The sequence below is a fragment of the Oncorhynchus mykiss genome, chromosome 28 (assembly GCF_057628025.1).
Source record: "Oncorhynchus mykiss isolate SJ-2025 chromosome 28, ASM5762802v1, whole genome shotgun sequence".
Classification (NCBI taxonomy): Eukaryota; Metazoa; Chordata; class Actinopteri; order Salmoniformes; family Salmonidae; genus Oncorhynchus; species Oncorhynchus mykiss.
In genome coordinates, this window is record NC_143049.1 from 16722575 (window position 1) to 16742743 (window position 20169).

At 43.6% G+C, this 20169-nt stretch overlaps 1 protein-coding gene across 5 annotated transcripts in view; it reads right to left on the reverse strand.

Moving 5' to 3' along the window:
• Positions 1–20169, reverse strand: part of LOC110508633 (tensin-3) — an 84971-nt gene that overhangs the window by 9004 nt on the left and 55798 nt on the right. For all 5 annotated transcript variants that reach the window (XM_021589288.3, XM_090225511.1, XM_090225512.1 and 2 more), the window contains 7 exons: positions 13459–13616; positions 13099–13228; positions 12890–12973; positions 8495–8636; positions 4897–5465; positions 1828–1914; positions 1524–1655 (listed from right to left, as the gene is read on the reverse strand). In XM_021589288.3, the coding sequence (XP_021444963.3) occupies positions 1524–1655; positions 1828–1914; positions 4897–5465; positions 8495–8636; positions 12890–12973; positions 13099–13228; positions 13459–13616 (1302 nt within the window). The remainder of the gene's footprint in view (positions 1–1523; positions 1656–1827; positions 1915–4896; positions 5466–8494; positions 8637–12889; positions 12974–13098; positions 13229–13458; positions 13617–20169) is intronic.

The following is a 20169-nucleotide window of genomic DNA, read 5'->3' on the forward strand; positions in this document are numbered from 1 at the left end:
AAGTTAAGCATTTCACTGTACTTGTGCATGTGAGAAACACAACTTGAAACGTAAAACAAGGAATGCCATGAGCGATGTATTGCTTGCCAGTACATTTCTAAATTGAATAGAGGCTGTGTTTCATGGTGCGTAATACAACAAGCTGCACTGAATGTCACACAACGTTACATTACTGTATGTAGGGCAAAAAGCACCCATGGAGAAAGGCCTGAAATCTGTGCAGGTTTAGAAAGCCTGCTTATTCTATTGTTTGTTTTAAAGCACTAGCTGCTACATCTAAAACTACTTAACAAAGAGCACGCCTGTTTGGTTCTACTAGGAGCTGTTGAACGAACAGAGAGGGGACTATCATGTTCCCTCCATGGAGTTGAATTCAGAGAGTTGTAACAGTAGAGGGCTTTTATAGCTGTTTGGTTCCCAGGATGCTGTAACTCAGTCAGCCAATTCCGCGATACCCCTGTTCTACTGGGGCCTTCTGGAGCACGGAAAGGTTCTGGAAATGTGTGGAACCTGCCCGTATGTACAGATATAGGACCAGCTTATCCTCCAACAATTCTAACCATGACCATGGATGAACACAAAATTGACCCTAGATAAGCATACACTCCCTTACGTATTTATTTAGACAGCTCTAAACTTCAGCATTTTGGATTTAAAATCAAATGTTTTATATGAGGCAACAGTGTGTCATCTTTTAATCGAGGGTATTTTCATACATATCTGTTTTACCACACTTTATGTATCTAAGTATTTGGACAAATTCACTTATAGTGTATAACATTTAGTCAAAAGATTAGCATTTGGTCCCATATTCCTAGCAGGCATAAGTATCATACTCACCCCAAAAATGCTAACCTCCCCTGTTATTGGTAATGGTGAGAGGTTAGCATGTTTTGGGGGCATGATCTTTGACCCTCTGTAACTTTCGATAACATTTTTCACGATTCATACATGATTATGCGTAACCATGGTAGCATCCACATTAATGTGGAAGTGTTCAGAAACATATTATATTCTTATTTACAAAAAAATGTTTTACAATAAAAGTGATTCCAAAATGGCACAATACATTATTTACCATTTCTATTGGGCAAAACATAATCTGAAACACAAGCAAATCAAAAGCTTGATATTGTAGGCTTGGAATATGGGAATAAATACTGATCTTTTGACTTCTTTAATACACTATAAGTGAATTTGGCCAAATACTGAAGACACCTTAAAATGGGGGGACTAGATACATAAAGTGCTTTCATTCCTAAACGGTAAAACAGATATGTATGAAAATACCCTCAAATAAAAGGCGACATTCTGTACTGTCACCTTATATAAAACATTTTGATTTCAAATCCAAAATGCTGGAGTATAGAGCCAAATTTAAAGTTGTAGCTTCACAATCCATATAAATACGTGTAGCCTATATGGGCTTCATCAATCATCATCCTACTCCTATGTCCCACATCAAACAGGAACTGGTCTGAACCTAAAGCTCTGTCCCCTTATCTCTCTCAGCCAGTTCCTACCTTTCTTGCTCTGCTGCAGGACTGAGGGAGGGGGTGTGGCCACCTTCATGGCCAGCCCATAGGCTCCTTTGAAGGAGTGGCTGTCCCGTACTATGAAAAATCCGGGCTCCTTGTCCTTCAGGACTGAGATAGCTGAGAGGAGGAGGAAAGAAGGAGGAAAGGAGAAGAGAAGGACACAGGAATACATTTTAGTGACGATGTCACAGAGGAGTGTGGAAACTGTCAAAATGTTGAAGAGCATTATGGAAATTTGGCAGACAAAATACTCCTGGGAAACAAAACGCATATTTCCTAATGTTTTTACCTTGGTCCCTGGAGATATCAGGCTTGTACCAGAATTTCGATGTGTCTTGCACAAAGTTTACAGTCACATGCTTGCTGGCCAGGACATCTGGAAAAACAGTATCACAAACACACCAGAGGTTAGTCAATGCACAAAGACCTCAGGCATTCAATCACTGTAACCAAGTTCAAAAGACATCCATATGTGGCTAATCCGAATTGACCAAGAAAGCCCACCTAAAGGATACAGTACATACAGTCTCAAGAAGAAGTATGTGAACCCTTTGGAATTACCTGGATTTCTGCATAAATTTGTCATAAAATTTGATCACAATGGACAAACAGTGTGCTTAAACTAATAACACACAAAGTATTATATTTCTTGTCCATATTGAATACATCATTTAAACATTCACAGTGTAGGTTGGGAAAAGTATGTGAACCCCTAGGCTAATGACTTCTCCAAAAGATAATTGGAGTCAGTCAGCTAACCTGGAGTCCGATCAATGAGATGAGATTGGAGATGTTGGTTAGAGATGCCCTGCCCTATAAAAAAACTCACAAAATTTGAGTTTGCTAGTCACTAGAAGCATTGCCTGATGTGAACCATGCCTCGAACAAAAGAGATCTCATATGACCTAAGATTAGAATTGTTGACTTGCATAAAGTTGGAATGGATTAGAAAAGTATGTTTAAAAGCCTTGAAGTTCACAGTAAGACAAATTGTCTATAAATGGAGAAAGTTCAGCACTGTTGCTACTCTCCCTAGGAGTGGCTGTCCTGCAAAGATGACTGCAGAATGCTCAATGAGGTTAATAAGAATCTTAGAGTGTCAGTTAAAGACTTACAGAAATCTCTGTAACATGCTAACTAGAGGTCGACCGATTTAGGATTTTTCAACGCCGAAACCGATACCGATTATTGGGGGACCAAAAAAAGCCAATACCGATTAATTGTTTGATTTTTCTATATATATTTGTAATAATGACAATTACAACAATACTGAATGAAAACTTATTTTAACTTAATATAATACATCAATAAAATCAATTTAGTCTCAAATAAATAATGAAACATGTTCAATTTGGTTTAAATAATGCAAAAACAAAGTGTTGGAGAAGAAAGTAAAAGTGCAATATGTGCCATGTAAAAATGCTAACGTTTGAGTTCCTTGCTCAGAACATATGAAAGCTGGTGGTTCCTTATCTTCAATATTCCCAGGTAAGAAGTTTTAGGTTGTAGTTATTATGGACTATTTCTCTCTATACCATTTGTATTTCATATACCTTTTGACTATTGGATGGTCTAATAGGTACTTTAGTATTGCCAGCCTACTCTTGGGAGTTGATAGGCTTGAAGTTATAAACAGCGCAATGCTCAGTCAGAGTGCTCTATCAAATCATAGACTTAATTATAATATAATAACACAGAAATATGAGCCTTAGGTCAATAATATGTTCAAATCCAGAAACGATAATTTCGAAAACAAAACATTTATTCTTTCAGTGAAATACGGAACCGTTCCGTATTTTATCTAACGGGCGGCATCCCTAAGTCTAAATATTGCTGTTACATTGCACAACCTTCAATGTTATGTCATAATTATGTACAATTCTGGCAAATTAATTACGGTCTTTGTTAGGAAGAATTGGTCTTCACACATACATATACCCTGACTCTGCTTGTACAGAACACAAGAGAAGTGACACAATTTCCCTAGTTAAAATAAATTAATGTTAGCAGGCAATATTAACTAAATATGCAGGTTTAAAAATATATACTTGTGTATTGATTTTAAGAAAGGCATTGATGTTTATGGTTAGGTACACATTGGTGCAACGACAGTGCTTTTTTCGTGAATGCGCTTGTTAAATCACCCGTTTGGTGAAGTAGGCTATGATTCAATGATGAATTAACAGGCACCGCATCGACAAGCTATATAAACTAGCAATATCATCAACCATGTGTAGTTAACTAGTGATCGGCCCCAATTAATCGGCCATTCTGATTAATCGGTCGACCTCTAATGCTAACATCTCTGTTGACGAGACTACGATACGGAAAACACTAAACAAGAATGGTGTTCATGGGAGGACACCACGGAAGAACCTATTTCTGTCAACAACAAAAAAACATTGCTGCACGTCTGAAGTTCGCAAAAGAGCACCTGAATGTTTTACAGTGCTACTGGCAAAATATTCTGTGGACAGATTAAATTAAAGTTCATTGGTTTGGAAGGAACACACAACACTATGTGTGGAGAGAAAAAGCCAAAGCACACCAACATCAAAACCTCATCCCAACTGTAAAGTATGGTGGAGGGAGCATCATGGTTTTGGACTGCTTTGCTGCCTCAGGGCCTGGACAGCTTGCTATCATCAACAGAAAAATGAATTCCAAAGTTTATCAAGGCATTTTGCTGGAGAATTTAAGGCTATCTGTCCGCCAACTGAAACTCAACAGAAGTTGATCTTCAGGACAACGACCCAAAACACAGAAATAAATCAACAACAGAACGGCTTCAACAGAAGAAAATATGCCTTCTGGAGTGGCTCAGTCAGAGTCCTGACCTCAACCTGATTGAGATGCTGTGGCATTACCTCAAGAGAGAGGTTCACACCAGACATCCCAAGAATATTGCTGAACTTAAACAGTTTTGTAAAGAGGAACGGTCCAAAATTCCTCCTGACCATTGTGCAGGTCTGATCTGCAACTACAGAAAATGTTTGGTTGAGGTTATTGCTGGCAAAGGAGGGTCAACCAGTTATTAAATCCAAACGTTCAGAAACTTTTTCCACCCTGCACTGTGAATGTTTATACGGTGTGTTCAATGAAGATATGAAAACGTAAAATTGTTTGTGTGTTATTAGTTTAAGCAGACTGTGTTTGTCTATTGTTTTGACTTAGATGAAGATCAGATCAAATTTTATGACCAATTTATGCAGAAATCCAGGTAATTCCAAAGGGTTCACATACTTTTCTTGCCACTGTAGAACAGAACTGATGACCTTCTTTACAGTATTGTACCAACCCAAGCCATTGGCTCAGATAAGAAGTGATTGGCTATTAATTGTTTAAGCAAGGGGGTTACCTGGCAGAGGTGAAGCGGTGCCCGGCATCTGTGCAGAGGCTGAGAGATCAGGCAGGATGTTGGGAAATGGGATACTGAGGGAGCTTCCGCTATGTGGGCTGGAGAATCCGCTAGGGGCTGGGGAGGCTGTGCCCAAGGAGTGCTCCCCGTCCGACTCCCTCCTCTTCTCAGGCAGCAGTGGAGGCAAGGCCCCCTGGGCCTGGAGCTGCTGCAGCTGTGGCAGGTGCTGGGTCCGGATGGTGCCCAGCCCATCCATGGAACCCATACAGGACAGGCCCCTCTCCATGCCTCCATTCCCCAGAAGAGGAGAGGCAGAGGGTGGGCTGTCGACTGCGCCATAGCCCCCCAGGCCTAAGTTGTCTTGCTCGTCGAAGCTGTGCGCAAGGCTGTGGGTGAGGCCATAGTGTGCCATGTGGCTCTGCTGGCTGCCCCGGGGGGAGCTGTGGGCGTTGGGCGCAGGGTGAGTGTGGGGTTGGGGGTGCATGGGAGGGGAGTGGTGGCTGTAGTCCAAGGACATGGAGTGGGGATGGAGGGCTCTGTCCTCTGGCCAGGGCTGACCCATGGAGGGGCTTGAGAGAGGAGGAAGAACACAAAAATGAGAAGATCATGAAAAACACCTCTCTAATGAAACTGTATGACCATAATATATTTTCAGAACATGTAGCCTATAACCATAATTAGCATCTGCTTAAATGTAAAATGTACATGTACAGTACCAGTCAAAAGTTTGAACACAACTACTCATATTTTTACTACAGTCGTGGCCAAAAGTTTTGAGAATGACACAAATATTAATTTTGACAAAGTCTGCTGACTCAGTTTGTATAAATGCAATTTGCATATACTCCAGAATGTTATGAAGAGTGATCAGATGAATTGCAATGAATTGCAAAGTCCCTCTTTGCCATGCTAAATTAACTGAATCCCCCCAAAAACTTTCCACTGCATTTCAGCCCTGCCACAAAAGGACCAGCTAACATCATGTCAGTGATTTTCTCGTTAACACAAGGCTGGTGGTCACTCTGTCATGCTGATTGAGTTCGAACAACAGACTGGAAGCTTCAAAAGGAGGGTGGTGCTTGTCAACCATGGTTACCTGTAAGGGAACACGTGCCGTCATCATTGCTTTGCACAAAAAGGGCTTCACAGGCAAGGATATTGCTGCCAGTAAGATTTCACCTAAATCAACCATTTATCAGATCATCAAGAACTTCAAGGAGAGCGGTTCAATTGTTGTGAAGAAGGCTTCAGGGCGCCCAAGAAAGTCCAGCAAGCGCCAGGACCATCTCCTAAAGTTGATTCAGCTGCGGGATCGGGGCAGCACCAGTACAGAGCTTGCTCTGGAATGGCAGCAGGCAGGTGTGAGTGCATCTGCACGCACAGTGAGGCAAAGACTTTTGGAGGATGTGCTGGTGTCAAGAAGGGCAGCAAAGAAGCCACTTCTCTCCAGGAAAAACATCAGGGACAGACTGATATTCTGCAAAAGGTACAGGGATTGGACTGCTGAGGACTGGGGTAAAGTCATTTTCTCTGATGAATCCCCTTTCCGATTGTTTGGGGAATCCAGAAAAAAAGCTTGTCTGGAGAAGACAAGGTGAGCGCTACCATCAGTCCTGTGTCATGGCAACAGTAAAGCATCCTGAGACCATTCATGTGTGGGGTTGCTTCTCATCCAAGAGAGTGGGCTCACTCACAATTATGCCTAAGAACACAGCCATGAATAAAGAATGGTACCAACACATCCTTCGAGAGCAACTACTCCCAACCATCCAGGAACAGTTTGGTGAAGAACAATGCCTTTTTCAGCATGATGGAACATCTTGCCATAAGGCAAACGTGATAACTAAGTGGCTCGGGGAACAAAACATCAATATTTTGGGTCCATGGCCAGGAAACTCCCCAGACCTTAATCCCATTGAGAATTTGTGGTCAATCCTCAAGAGGCGGTTGGACAAACAAAACCCCACAAATTCTGACAAACTCCAAGCATTGATTACGCAAGAAAGGGCTGCCATCAGTCAGGATGTGGCCCAGAAGTTAATTGACAACATGCCAGGGCAGATTGCAGAGGTCTTGAAAAAGAAGGGTCAACACTGCAAATATTGACTCTTTGAATCAACTTCATGTAATTGTCAATAAAAGCCTTTGATACTTGTAATTATTCTTCAGTATTCCATTGTAACATCTGACAAAAATATCTAAAGACACTGAAGAAGCAAACTTTGTGGAAATTAATATTTGTGTCATTCTCAAAACTTTTGGCCACGACTGTATGTTCTCCATTGTAGAACAATAGTATAATAATAAGACTATGAAATAACACATATGGAATTATGTTGTAACCAAAAAAGTGTTAAACAATTTGAGATTCTTCAAAGTAGCCACTCTTTGATGAAAGTTTTTCACACTCTTGGCATTCTCTCAACCAGCTGCATGGGGTAGACATGTGGAATGCATTTAAATTAGCAGGTGTGCATTGTTAATAGGTTAATTTGTGGAAGTTAATTTGTTCATTCTTAATGTGTTTGAGCCAATCAGATGTGCTGTGAAAAGGTAGGGGTGGTATACAGAAGATAGCCCGATTTGGTGAAATACGAAGTCCATATTATGGCAAGAACAGCTCAAATAAGCAAAGAGAAATGACAGTCCATCATTACTTTAAGACATGAAGTCAGTCAATCAGGAACATTTCAAGAACTTTGAAAGTTTCTTTAAGTGCAGTTGCAAACTGCACTTAAAGAGGACTGCCACAGGAAAGGAATGAGGACTGCCAAAGGAAAGGAATGAGGACTGCCAAAGGAAAGGAAGACCCAGAGTTACCTCTCCTACAGAGGATAAGTTCATTAGTTACCAGCCTCAGAAATTGCGGCCCAAATAAATGCTTCACAGAGTCCAAGTAACAGACACATCTCAACATCAACTGTTCAGAGGAGACTGTGTGAATCAGGATTTCATGGTCCAATTGCTGCAAAGAAACCACTACTAAAGGACATCAATAAGAAGAAGATACTTGCTTGGGCCAAGAAACACGAGCAATGGACATTAGACCAGTGGAAATCTGTCTTTGGTCTAATGAGTCCAAATTTTAGATTTTTTGTTCCAACCACCGTGTCTTTGTGAGACCCAGAGTTGGCGAACGGATGACTATCACAATCACAATCACCCGACCTCAACCCAATTGAGATGGTTTGAAATGAGGTGGACCGCAGCGTGAAGGAAAGCATCCAACAAATGCTCAGCATATGTGGGAACTTCTTCAAGACTGTTGGAAAAGCATTCCTCATGAAGATGGTTGAGAGAATGCCAAGAGCCTGCAAAGCTGTCATCAAGGCAAAGAGTGGCTACTTTGAAGAATCTAAAACATAAAATATATTTTGATTTTATTAATACTTTTTTGTTTACTACATGATTCTATATGTGTTATTTCATAGTTTTGATGTCTTAACTATTATTATACAATGTGAAAAATAGTACAAATAAATTAAAACCCTTGAATGAGTAGGTGTGTCCAAACTTTTGACTGGTACTGTACATTTTGAATAAACATGAGCTGGGCTTCTAATAATTGTGCGAAAGGGTTGTATTTGATTGGCTGTACCTGTCTGTCCGTTGTGGCATCCCACTAATGAACGCCGAGCGAGAGGAGCTGAAGGGCCTATGGCAGCTGGGGGAAGAGTCTGGAAGGCCCTCTTCTGCGGACTGGGGAACATGACCAATCATCTCTAAGTAACCTCTGGGCTCTGTGGGGGTGTGAGAGGGCATATATATTACAAATTACACATATAGGTTATTACATTCAAGGAGTAGGGATAGAATGCACTAAACCTAAGTCTGTTGACAGACACTCCAAAATATATCGAATTTCATCCAGTTTCTCCAAAACATCTGGATATTACATGAACACAAACGGAGCAGAAGTGTCTCATCTGTTAACCATAACTTTAAGAATTTCAGTCACATAAATGTGCTGTCCCCCCAGGTGAGACATATTTAGAGTACATCCAATAGTAAAGAGAGCAGTCAGCAGTGGAGTTAAATGATTCTCCAGTCAGTCTGCTGCTGGCTCAACAGTACAGCAGCCATCCATCGCTCTGTTCAGTACAGAGCCGATTACTCTGCCTAGCAGAGCCCCCCAACATAATTGAATAAATCTTTTATCACTGACATGGAGGCCCTGACAGTTGCCTGCCCCCAAAACCTGAAACCACATGTTTCCAGTCCACGTATTCCACACAGTTTAGTGACTGACGGATGTTTCAATGGGTTACCAGTTATCTCTATGGGAATGTGGAGGGCAAGGCAGACAAAGAGACTAGAGAGAGGGGGACTGGTATCTTTTTGTCCCTCGCCCCTTCTATTGACACTAGCACTTTCACCAAGGAAATGTAAAAAAAATGGTGGGCCACCCGATTTTTCGACCCGCTGTAACCATGGCACGGCTGAATGCGGTGATTCGATATGCAGTGCGTTCTTGGGTGAAGTGGGCACAGTGGGGGAACAGATCAGTCTGGGGATGCTGTCACTCTCACAACCCCTCTGACACAGATCACTATGGCACTATGACAACAGTCACTGTGTGTGTGTGTGTGAGTATAACCCCAGACATCATCACTGTCATTCCTCACCAATGACCCACAGTCACGACAGGGCGTCACAACTCTGTCAACTACTCAACTGAATTTGGAACAAAAACCCTCTTCGTGACTGTTATCAGAGGAAGGGAACCACAGAAGGTACTTATGGCATGTCTGATTATGTCTCTACACTCTAAACTATTGTTTAATAAAAGGGGCAAAAGCGAATTAATGCTCCTGAGGCAATTGTAAGTTATATTCTCCGATAATGAATCAGTATATACAAGAAATTTAAAAGTCCAATAATGGATCCAGCAACTGCAGATGGTGCCTTTAAGATATATGCCAGTACATGATAAATCTCTACATCAGCAAACAGTTCACTTTCATTGCAGCTACATGAAAACAGCATGATCACTTTTCTCATTGTACTGTATATATCATTCCTTCTCACAACTATCTATGCGGTCTCCTCCTCTCACCTTTTCCCTTCTCTTGTGGACTTCAGTACACAAAACATCAGCCATTGATGTCAAATTGTGATTGAGAGACTGATGAAGTGTGTGCAGCCTGCTTTCCATTCTAAGAGGATGGTCTCTCAAAAAGACAAATTCTGGTTGGTTTTTCTTTGGATTTTCTCCTACCATATCAATTGTGTTGTAGTCTCATAACTTTTTAAAAACCTTTCCACAAACGTCAATGTGTTTTCTCTCCAATGGTACCAATTATATGCATATCCTGGCTTCTGGGCCTGAGTAACAGGCAGTTTGACTTAGGGCACGTCAGTCAGGCAGAAATTGCGGAAAAAGGACCCCAGCCTGAAAATCGCTCAACACAGAATAGCCGCATGTGCACACTTTCTTGGAAATCGTTTTGAGAAAATGTATTTTCTATTTTATTCATGCTAAATGTGTTTATGTTAATTAACAGTAAATTACCATGAGACCGGCAGTTGTTTGCTTCACAGTCAACGGCTGTGACTGCCACAGCCCTTATTTATGTCAACTTCTGAAGGACGTCCTCCAACCTATCAGAGCTCTTGCAGCGTGAACTGACGTATTGTCCACCCAATCAAAGGCTCATAGAATGAATCTAGTACTGAAAGCATATGCTACAGCTATCACTGCCATGCATAAAAGGTGGTGAGTAGTTTACTCAAAGAGAAAGACAATAGTTGATCCGTTTTGAACAATTTTAATTTCTTCCAAAATCAAGGAGAAGCAAGAGAGAGAGAGAGATAGTTGCTTGTATTTTTTTTTAAACTTTCACTTAGCTAGCAAATGCAGCTAGCTGGTTTAGCCTACTCAAACAGAGAGGGATGCTATGTTAGCTTGCTGGCTATGGATATCCAACACTGGAACTATGCCAAGTCAAGCTAAGCTTTTGGGTTTATAAATGTATTATAAATTCTTTGGTAGTGCAAACACACAATTTCATCAGCTGTCGGGTGACTGGTCTCAGACGATCCCGCAGGTGAAGAAGCAGGATGTGGAGGTCCTGGTCTGGTATGGTTACACGTGGTCTGCGGTTGTGAGGCCAATTTGATATTCTGATATAAAAACAATGTTGGAGGTGGCCTATGGAAGAGAAATGCTCCTCTGACTCACATGGCTCTCTCAGATATCTCAATTCTTATTAGCCAATGCACATCACTTGATGTCTGGGCCTTCTCACAGCTAAGAAGTAGGCTACAAGTGAAGACAGATACATCGGGGACACAAATGCGTGTGTCCCTCTTATCGAATTCCGAGGCGCATATTGATGTTAGAAGAACTGTCCACAATTAGCCTCCTTTTTGTCAGCCAACAAAACGAGTCGGCCAAACTAACAGCAAAAGCACTAGCCTATGTCAATCAACTATCCCACATAGTACATTGACCTTTTCTATTGGTCAACTTGTCCTTCTGTGCAAGAAATAAATATTCCAAACATTCTCCGGGACAGTTGTGGGATGCGATAGATCCCAAATTCATGCTACTACTCGCATCAAAAACCTTTTTTAAAGCAATGAGGCTGATGCAACACATCAGAACGTTTAGCTTAAAATGTTGATAAACTATTAGGCTATATCTTCACATAATAAACACAGCAATGTGCACACGGCAGTAGGCTAAAAGCGCCAATGTTCCAAAACGCAATCAACTAGCTGGAAAACACTGTTCTCAAAAGGGACCACAAATGTGATTATGCAGGTAATACTTTATTTTAAAGTTGCATTGTTATGGTGAAAATCATCTCCCCCAAAGTTGAAACTCAAACGCCGCCTATGTATGACTCTTGGGCTCCACACCCGTTGTAAAGCGGATTCATGTGCTTAATTCACTGAGGAGGATGGTCCTCCCCTTTGTCCTCCGAGGAGCCTCCACTGATACAGATGAAGGATCTTAATTTGAGCACCCTTATGCAGGACAACTTTGCTGCAATGCAGGACATTTTAAACATGTATTATACTTTAGGTTTAAAAAGGCTTCTGAAGTTTGTAATTTCCACTTTGAAATTTCAGACTTGAAATGTATCAACCCCTACAAACATGTCTATTCATTATAATCAACATAGTAATTCACAATTCCTGTTGCTGCAGAATTATTTTCCTGCTGAAGCAGATTGGCTCACATTAAGAGCCTCCATCTGTATAACTGGGTGAGAAACATCTAAGACCACAACAAAACTTTTACGGACAAACAAAAAATGTAACTGTTTCAGGCACTGAAGGTTTTGACACAATGTGCTGTAAAAGACTAACTTTTCAGGACTGAAACCACACAGACGTTCTCCAAACCAACCATGGGAGGAGAGAGTCTGGTATGGAACCCCCAGGGAAGGGAGGCACTCCCTGGCTTTGTTTAGTGCACTGCCTCCAACCAACACAATGTTCTCAGACATTAGTTATGGAATGTGACCAGCACTGGGTCCCTCTCTGTCTCCTAGAGCTCCTTCTCTCACTCAGTATCTTTCTCCATCACCCACTCTCTGTTGTTAATTAAGTGAGAGATTAAGTAAAGAGGGAGAGGGGGGTGAGAGGGAGAATGAGTGGAATAGACTCCATCACTTCCAATGTGTACACTTCCCTGCATAGAACACTTACTGTCAATTGTTTCACTGCCCCATGGTCTGGCTCCTTCAATCAAATGGCTTTGTCAAAGGTCAAGTGCCACATTATCTATTCACCTCACAATGGCCTGACATTTCAATATATCTATTCACTTTATTTAGAGACTAGTAGTATTTCTACGAATAATTCTATACTCTAAAAATATAAGTATTTTTTGAGTAACAGCTGTAATCCATTGTGTTAAAGAATATATTTCATCATTTATCTCACTTCATCTGAATGAATGAGAATGTCAGTGTGCTGTGATACACACATCTTAGAGCCTACATTCTCCAGAGGTACAGTACACATTGCCACAATGACCTACCATGCTCCGTCCTGTAAGCTCCATATGATTGCATGCTGGGAGATGGAGTTTGCCTCAGGTGAGTGAATTCCGTCATGTTTTTCACTATGGAAGCATAGAAGACGAGATGAGGTTTAAAATCCAGTAATTCAGCAACGATCACGAGAGCCATCATTTGAACACACACAAACCCCTGGAAAAAGACACAAGACAGTAACGGATGCTCTTACCATAAGGTGTAGGGGGAGAGATGGGGAAGGCAGGAGTAGGAGTCATGTCACTACCAGCCTCCACTCCACTGTCCATCTTTGGACCCTGAGCTCTGTAGTCCACACTGTCACTCCTGAACAGCATGCCATGCTGTAATACAAAACACACAGACGGAAATACACACACACACACACACACACACACACACACACAGGAAAAACATGTGTGTAAACATCACCTCATTGTACCCAGCAAAAACAGTACACAGCTAAACCCGGCACGAACACACAAAATAGGGCACACCATGACAAGCAAGATAACGACACGGTATTGACAGACATTGGGAGTCAGTGAGACATGGTTTCAATATGTTCCGGTACCTGGGAGTGAGGTACGCAGGGTGAGTAGGTTCGTGTGCTCTTGTACTCCTCCTGCACGCCCCAGCGCGAGCCACCGAATCCTGGGTGATCTGTGACATCACTGTCCTGCCGACTCTGCATGGAGTCCACTCTGACGTCACCAACGGACAATGGGGCAGCTGAACAGACACACAAACACGGAGACGGAGAGGAGGGTGAGAACTGGCCATTAACGTTGAACATACCAGAAAGCCCTACCACCACAAATCTATAGGAAATACACGCATCTGAAGAATGTCAACCCGTTAAGCCATGTTAGTGAAATGCAATGTGTGAAGCAATAGCATACCAAAGACTTCTGGCTCTAACTTCTTCACTACAATCTCTACTAGGAGTCATTATACCACTCCAATAACTTCAGTACTAGTGTCAGTGTCGTTGTGAGTGGACAGGTGAGGAATGCAGCGGGGGCTGAGAGGAATGTGAGGTGGGGGTCAGGATTGTGAATGACTGGCGTGGGGTGACCCTCCACTTGGCACGGGGTGCTAATTTAAGGCCTCCCGGTGTCTGTGTGTGTGTGCGTGTGTGATATTTTGGACTTCATTTGTTGTGTTTTTCTCTGTCAGCATCTTTTCTTTTGAGTGTGTGTCTGTTTTTTTCCGAAACCTGTATGTTTTAGTCTGGCTAGGCACACTTGTTTGTACATTAACATTTACATTTGAGCCATTTACAGAGGTAGGATCTTAATTTGATCACTTTTTTGTTGCTTTTCCTGCAAATTAGTAAATGCAAACTTGTAGTGGATTTGAGTTTGAAAAAGGCTTCTAAAGTTTGTCATTTGAAATGTCCGACTTGATTTCCCGAACGAAAAAGGTTTTCAACCCCTACAAAAAATGTCCATTGATTACAATGCACATAATAATTTACGTTTCCTGTTGCGACTTAAAATGTGTGCATTCATCTTAAGATGTATATAAATATCACAGTCGTAGTAAATACACTTTCCCTCAGTAAAGAAGTTCTCAGCAAAGTCAGTGCTAGTAGGAAAAGACAAGAGCAGGCTGTTTTTTTTCTGGGGGCGTGGGATTTATTTCACCTAGTCTTTGGAGAAGTAGAGTTTCAGACCTTTTCGGGAGATGGACAGGGACTCCACTGTCTTGACGTTAGGGGGAAGCTTGTTCATCCATTGGGGTGCCAGGACAGAGAAGAGCTTTGATTACGCTGAGCGGAAGATGACCCATGTATGGGTGGGAGGGCCAAAAGACCATAGGTGACATAACAGAGAGCTCTGATTGGGGGTTTGAGCATAGCCTGAAGGTAGGAGGGGCAGTTCTCCTTGCAGATCCATAGGCAAGTACCATGGTCTTGAAGTGGATGCGAGCTTCGACTAAAAGTTTGTCTCTGTTGTGGGTTGGAGGCATCATGGGGAGTTGAGCTCATTGAAGAGGATCTGAATGAATGGCCATCTCATTACCATGTGATAGACAAACACTGCAACGACTCACTATAACCTCTCGAACTGCTGATCTCAGGGGGGGGATCTCGTCATTGTCCTTTAGCTTGTAAACACAGTCATTTTTGGGATGTTGCTATCTTTTTCTGTTTTTGGGAGAACTCACTTTGTAGAGATATCATATACTGTATTCCTAAGATGATATCATGATTTGGGTTAAGATTATGTTAGTCACTCAGCAAACATAAGCACGACAGTACTTTGCCTATTTCCACAAAGGAAAGGAGACACTACACAACCCGGAAATTCACTTATAAATTGGGCTTGACATGTACACAACAGTGTCAAAGGCGTGTTGTTGAGCGAGTATGCTTGTAATGTTCAGGATGTTTAATGTGAAGTGTTTACTGTTTATGAGTGTGGCAGTGTTTGTGCATGTCTTCTATACAGCTGCTCTACACATGGGATCTATGGCTATAGCTGTTCTGTCTGTCTTTCTGTCTGTCCCTCTGTCTGCCATATTGTCAAACCAATGGAACTTATCCAGAAAGTTCAACCTTCCCTATTTTTCCCATGTTATCCCACTCCTCTGTAATCTTCCAGTCAAAGCTCGCATTCCACTTCAAGACCATGGTACTTGCCTACGGAGCAGCAAGAGGAACTGCCAGTCTTTACCTTCAGGCTATGCTGACTGTCTCTGCACTGCTGTACTGTTGCTACTTGGCTCCCTGCCAAACCTTTTAGCTTTTTACGCTTAATAACTATTTAATCAAACTCTGTTTTTAACAAGTTTACCGAGGTCTTAGTTTTGTCCTCACAAAACTTTTTTGGATTCAACTTTTTCACCATGGAGGCTTTATCTGGACATAGATCTGCAGGACCTCCTCTGGACGAAAACAAGCTACTGTTGTCCCGCCTGCTCCCGCTCCCCGTCCCTGGTGCTCGAGTGCGCCAGGCTACCCTTCTTTACATGCACCTGTTATCATCATTACGCCAGCAGCGCTCATTGGACTCCTTCACGTTGTTGATTACCCCCTGTATCTGTCTGTTCCTCAAATCAAATTTTATTTGTCACATACACATGGTTAGCAGATGTTAATGCGAGTGTAGCGAAATGCTTGTGCTTCTAGTTCCGACAATGCAGTAATAACCAACAAGTAATCTAACTAACAATTCCAAAACTACTGTCTTGTACACAGTGTGAGGGGATAAAGAATATGTACATAAGGATATATGAATGAGTGATGGTACAAAGCAGCATAGGCAGATACAGTAGATGGTATCGAGTACAGTATATACATATGAGATGAGTATGTAAACAAAGTGGCATAGTTAAAGTGGCTAGTGATACATGTATTACATAAGGATACAGTCGATGATATAGAGTACAGTATATACGTATGCATATGAGATGAATAATGTAGGGTAAGTAACATTATATAAGGTAGCATTGTTTAAAGTGGCTAGTGATATATTTACATCATTTCCCATCAATTCCCATTATTAAAGTGGCTGGAGTTGAGTCAGTGTCAGTGTGTTGGCAGCAGCCACTCAATGTTAGTGGTGGCTGTTTAACAGTCTGATGGCCTTGAGATAGAAGCTGTTTTTCAGTCTCTCGGTCCCAGCTTTGATGCACCTGTACTGACCTCGCCTTCTGGATGATAGCGGGGTGAACAGGCAGTGGCTCGGGTGGTTGATGTCCTTGATGATCTTTATGGCCTTCCTGTGACATCGGGTGGTGTAGGTGTCCTGGAGGGCAGGTAGTTTGCCCCCGGTGATGTGTTGTGCAGACCTCACTACCCTCTGGAGAGCCTTACGGTTGAGGGCGGAGCAGTTGCCGTACCAGGCGGTGATACAGCCCGCCAGGATGCTCTCGATTGTGCATATGTAGAAGTTTGTGAGTGCTTTTGGTGACAAGCCAAATTTCTTCAGCCTCCTGAGGTTGAAGAGGCGCTGCTGCGCCTTCTTCACAATGCTGTTTGTGTGAGTGGACCAATTCAGTTTGTCTGTGATGTGTATGCCGAGGAACTTAAAACTTGCCACCCTCTCCACTACTTTTTCATCGATGTGGATAGGGGGGTGTTCCCTCTGCTGTTTCCTGAAGTCCACAATCATCTCCTTAGTTTTGTTGACGTTGAGTGTGAGGTTATTTTCCTGACACCACACTCAGAGGGCCCTCACCTCCTCCCTGTAGGCCGTCTCGTCGTTGTTGGTAATCAAGCCTACCACTGTTGTGTCGTCCGCAAACTTGATGATTGAGTTGGAGGCGTGCGTGGCCACGCAGTCGTGGGTGAACAGGGAGTACAGGAGAGGGCTCAGAACGCACCCTTGTGGGGCCCCAGTGTTGAGGATCAGCAGGGAGGAGATGTTGTTGCCTACCCTCACCACCTGGGGGCGGCCCGTCAGGAAGTCCAGTACCCAGTTGCACAGGGCGGGGTCGAGACCCAGTGTCTCGAGCTTGATGACGAGCTTGGAGGGTACTATGGTGTTGAATGCCGAGCTGTAGTCAATGAACAGCATTCTCACATAGGTATTCCTCTTGTCCAGATGGGTTAGGGCAGTGTGCAGTGTGGTTGAGATCGTCTGTGGACCTATTTGGGCGGTAAGCAAATTGGAGTGGGTCTAGGGTGTCAGGTAGGGTGGAGGTGATATGGTCCTTGACTAGTCTCTCAAAGCACTTCATGATGACGGAAGTGAGTGCTACGGGGCGGTAGTCGTTTAGCTCAGTTACCTTAGCTTTCTTGGGAACAGGAACAATGGTGGCCCTCTTGAAGCATGTGGGAACAGCAGACTGGTATAGGGATTGATTGAATATGTCCGTAAACACACCGGCCAGCTGGTCTGCGCATGCTCTGAGGGCGCGGCTGGGGATGCCGTCTGGGCCTGCAGCCTTGTGAGGGTTAACACGTTTAAATGTCTTACTCACCTCGGCTGCAGTGAAGGAGAGACCGCAAGTTTTCGTTGCAGGCCGTGTCAGTGGCACTGTATTGTCCTCAAAGCGGGCAAAAAAGTTATTTTGTCTGCCTGGGAGCAGGACATCCTGGTCCGTGACTGGGCTGGATTTCTTCCTGTAGTCCGTGATTGACTGTAGACCCTGCCACATGCCTCTTGTGTCTGAGCCGTTGAATTGAGATTCTACTTTGTCTCTGTACTGACGCTTAGCTTGTTTGATAGCCTTGCGGAGGGAATAGCTGCACTGTTTGTATTCGGTCATGTTACCAGACACCTTGCCCTGATTAAAAGCAGTGGTTCGCGCTTTCAGTTTCACGCGAATGCTGCCATCAATCCACGGTTTCTGGTTAGGGAATGTTTTAATCGTTGCTATGGGAACGACATCTTCAACGCATGTTCTAATGAACTCGCACACCGAATCAGCGTATTCGTCAATGTTGTTGTCTGACGCAATACGAAACATGTCCCAGTCCACGTGATGGAAGCAGTCTTGGAGTGTGGAGTCAGCTTGGTCGGACCAGCGTTGGACAGACCTCAGCGTGGGAGCCTCTTGTTTTAGTTTCTGTCTGTAGGCAGGGATCAACAAAATGGAGTCGTGGTCAGCTTTTCCGAAAGGGGGGCGGGGCAGGGCCTTATATGCGTCGCGGAAGTTAGAGTAACAATGATCCAAGGTCTTTCCACCCCTGGTTGCGCAATCGATATGCTGATAAAATTTGGGGAGTCTTGTTTTCAGATTAGCCTTGTTAAAATCCCCAGCTACAATGAATGCAGCCTCCGGATAAATGGTTTCCAGTTTGCAAAGAGTCAAATAAAGTTCATTCAGAGCCAACGATGTGTCTGCTTGGGGGGGGATATATATACGGCTGTGATTATAATTGAAGAGAATTCTCTTGGTAGATAATGCGGTCTACATTTGATTGTGAGGAATTCTAAATCAGGTGAACAGAAGGATTTGAGTTCCTGTATGTTTCTTTCATCACACCATGTCACGTTAGTCATAAGGCATACGCCCCCGCCCCTCTTCTTACCAGAAAGATGTTTGTTTCTGTCTGCGCGATGCGTGGAGAAACCTGTTGGCTGCACCGCCTCGGATAGCGTCTCTCCAGTAAGCCACGTTTCCGTGAAGCAAAGAACGTTACAGTCTCTGATGTCCCTCTGGAATGCTACCCTTGCTTGGATTTCATCAACCTTGTTGTCAAGAGACTGGACATTGGCAAGAAGAATGCTAGGGAATGGTGCACGGTGTGCCCTTCTCCGGAGTCTGACCAGAAGACCGCCTCGTTTCCCTCTTTTTCGGAAGTCGTTTTTTTGGGTCGCTGCATTTGATCCACTCCGTTGTCCTGTTTGTAAGGCAGAACACAGGATCTGCGTCGCGAAAAACATATTCTTGGTCGTACTGATGGTGAGTTGACGCTGATCTTATATTCAGTAGTTATTCTCGACTGTATGTAATGAAACCTAAGATGACCTGGGGTACTAATGTAAGAAATAACACGTAAAAAAACAAAAAACTGCATAGTTTCCTAGGAACGCGAAGCGAGGCGGCCATCTCTGTCGGCGCCGGAAGTAACTATGGTGTTCTCTGTGTTCTCTGTGGTGTTCTCTGTGTCCGCATTCATTGTTGTTATGTGTTCCCGTCCAGACGCTGTTCCTGTTCCGTTTCATGTCCGTCAGCTATTAAACCTTCACTCCCTGTACCTGCTTCTCCTGCGTCGCTCCATAGAGAATGTGGACACCATTACAAGAAGCATCAGGGAGTTTTTTAGGGTTTTGTTTTGTTGGAGACAGACCCGGGGGCCGCCGCCGATGAAACCGGGGGTGCCTAAGCTGACTCGTCGGGCTGTCACGCCCAAGCTGGCTCAAGAGGTTTCCTTGCCTCGGTTGGCTCGGCAGGTTCCCATATCATGTCATGCTTCAGCCGGCCCATCGGACTTCTCCGCCGCAGCGGGATCGTCAGGCTTTCACACCTCAGCCGGATCGTCAGGCTTTCACACCTCAGCCGGATCGTCAGGCTTTCACACCTCAGCCGGATCGTCAGGCTTTCACACCTCAGCCGGATCGTCAGACTCCCATGCCTCAAACGGCTCCCCAGGCTCGCCCAGGTGGGACGCCGGGTGGCGCTCCTAGAAGGGGGTGGGAGGGTATTGTCACACCTGCTCCCGCTCCCCCTCCCAGGCGCTCGAGGGCGCTAAGCTACCCTTCTTTATAAGCACCTGTCACCATCATTACGCGTGGGCAGTGCTCATTGGACTCACCTGGACTCCTTCACCTTGTTGATTACCCCCCCCTCATTCCCTGTACCTGCTTCTCATCTCCAACGTCGCTCC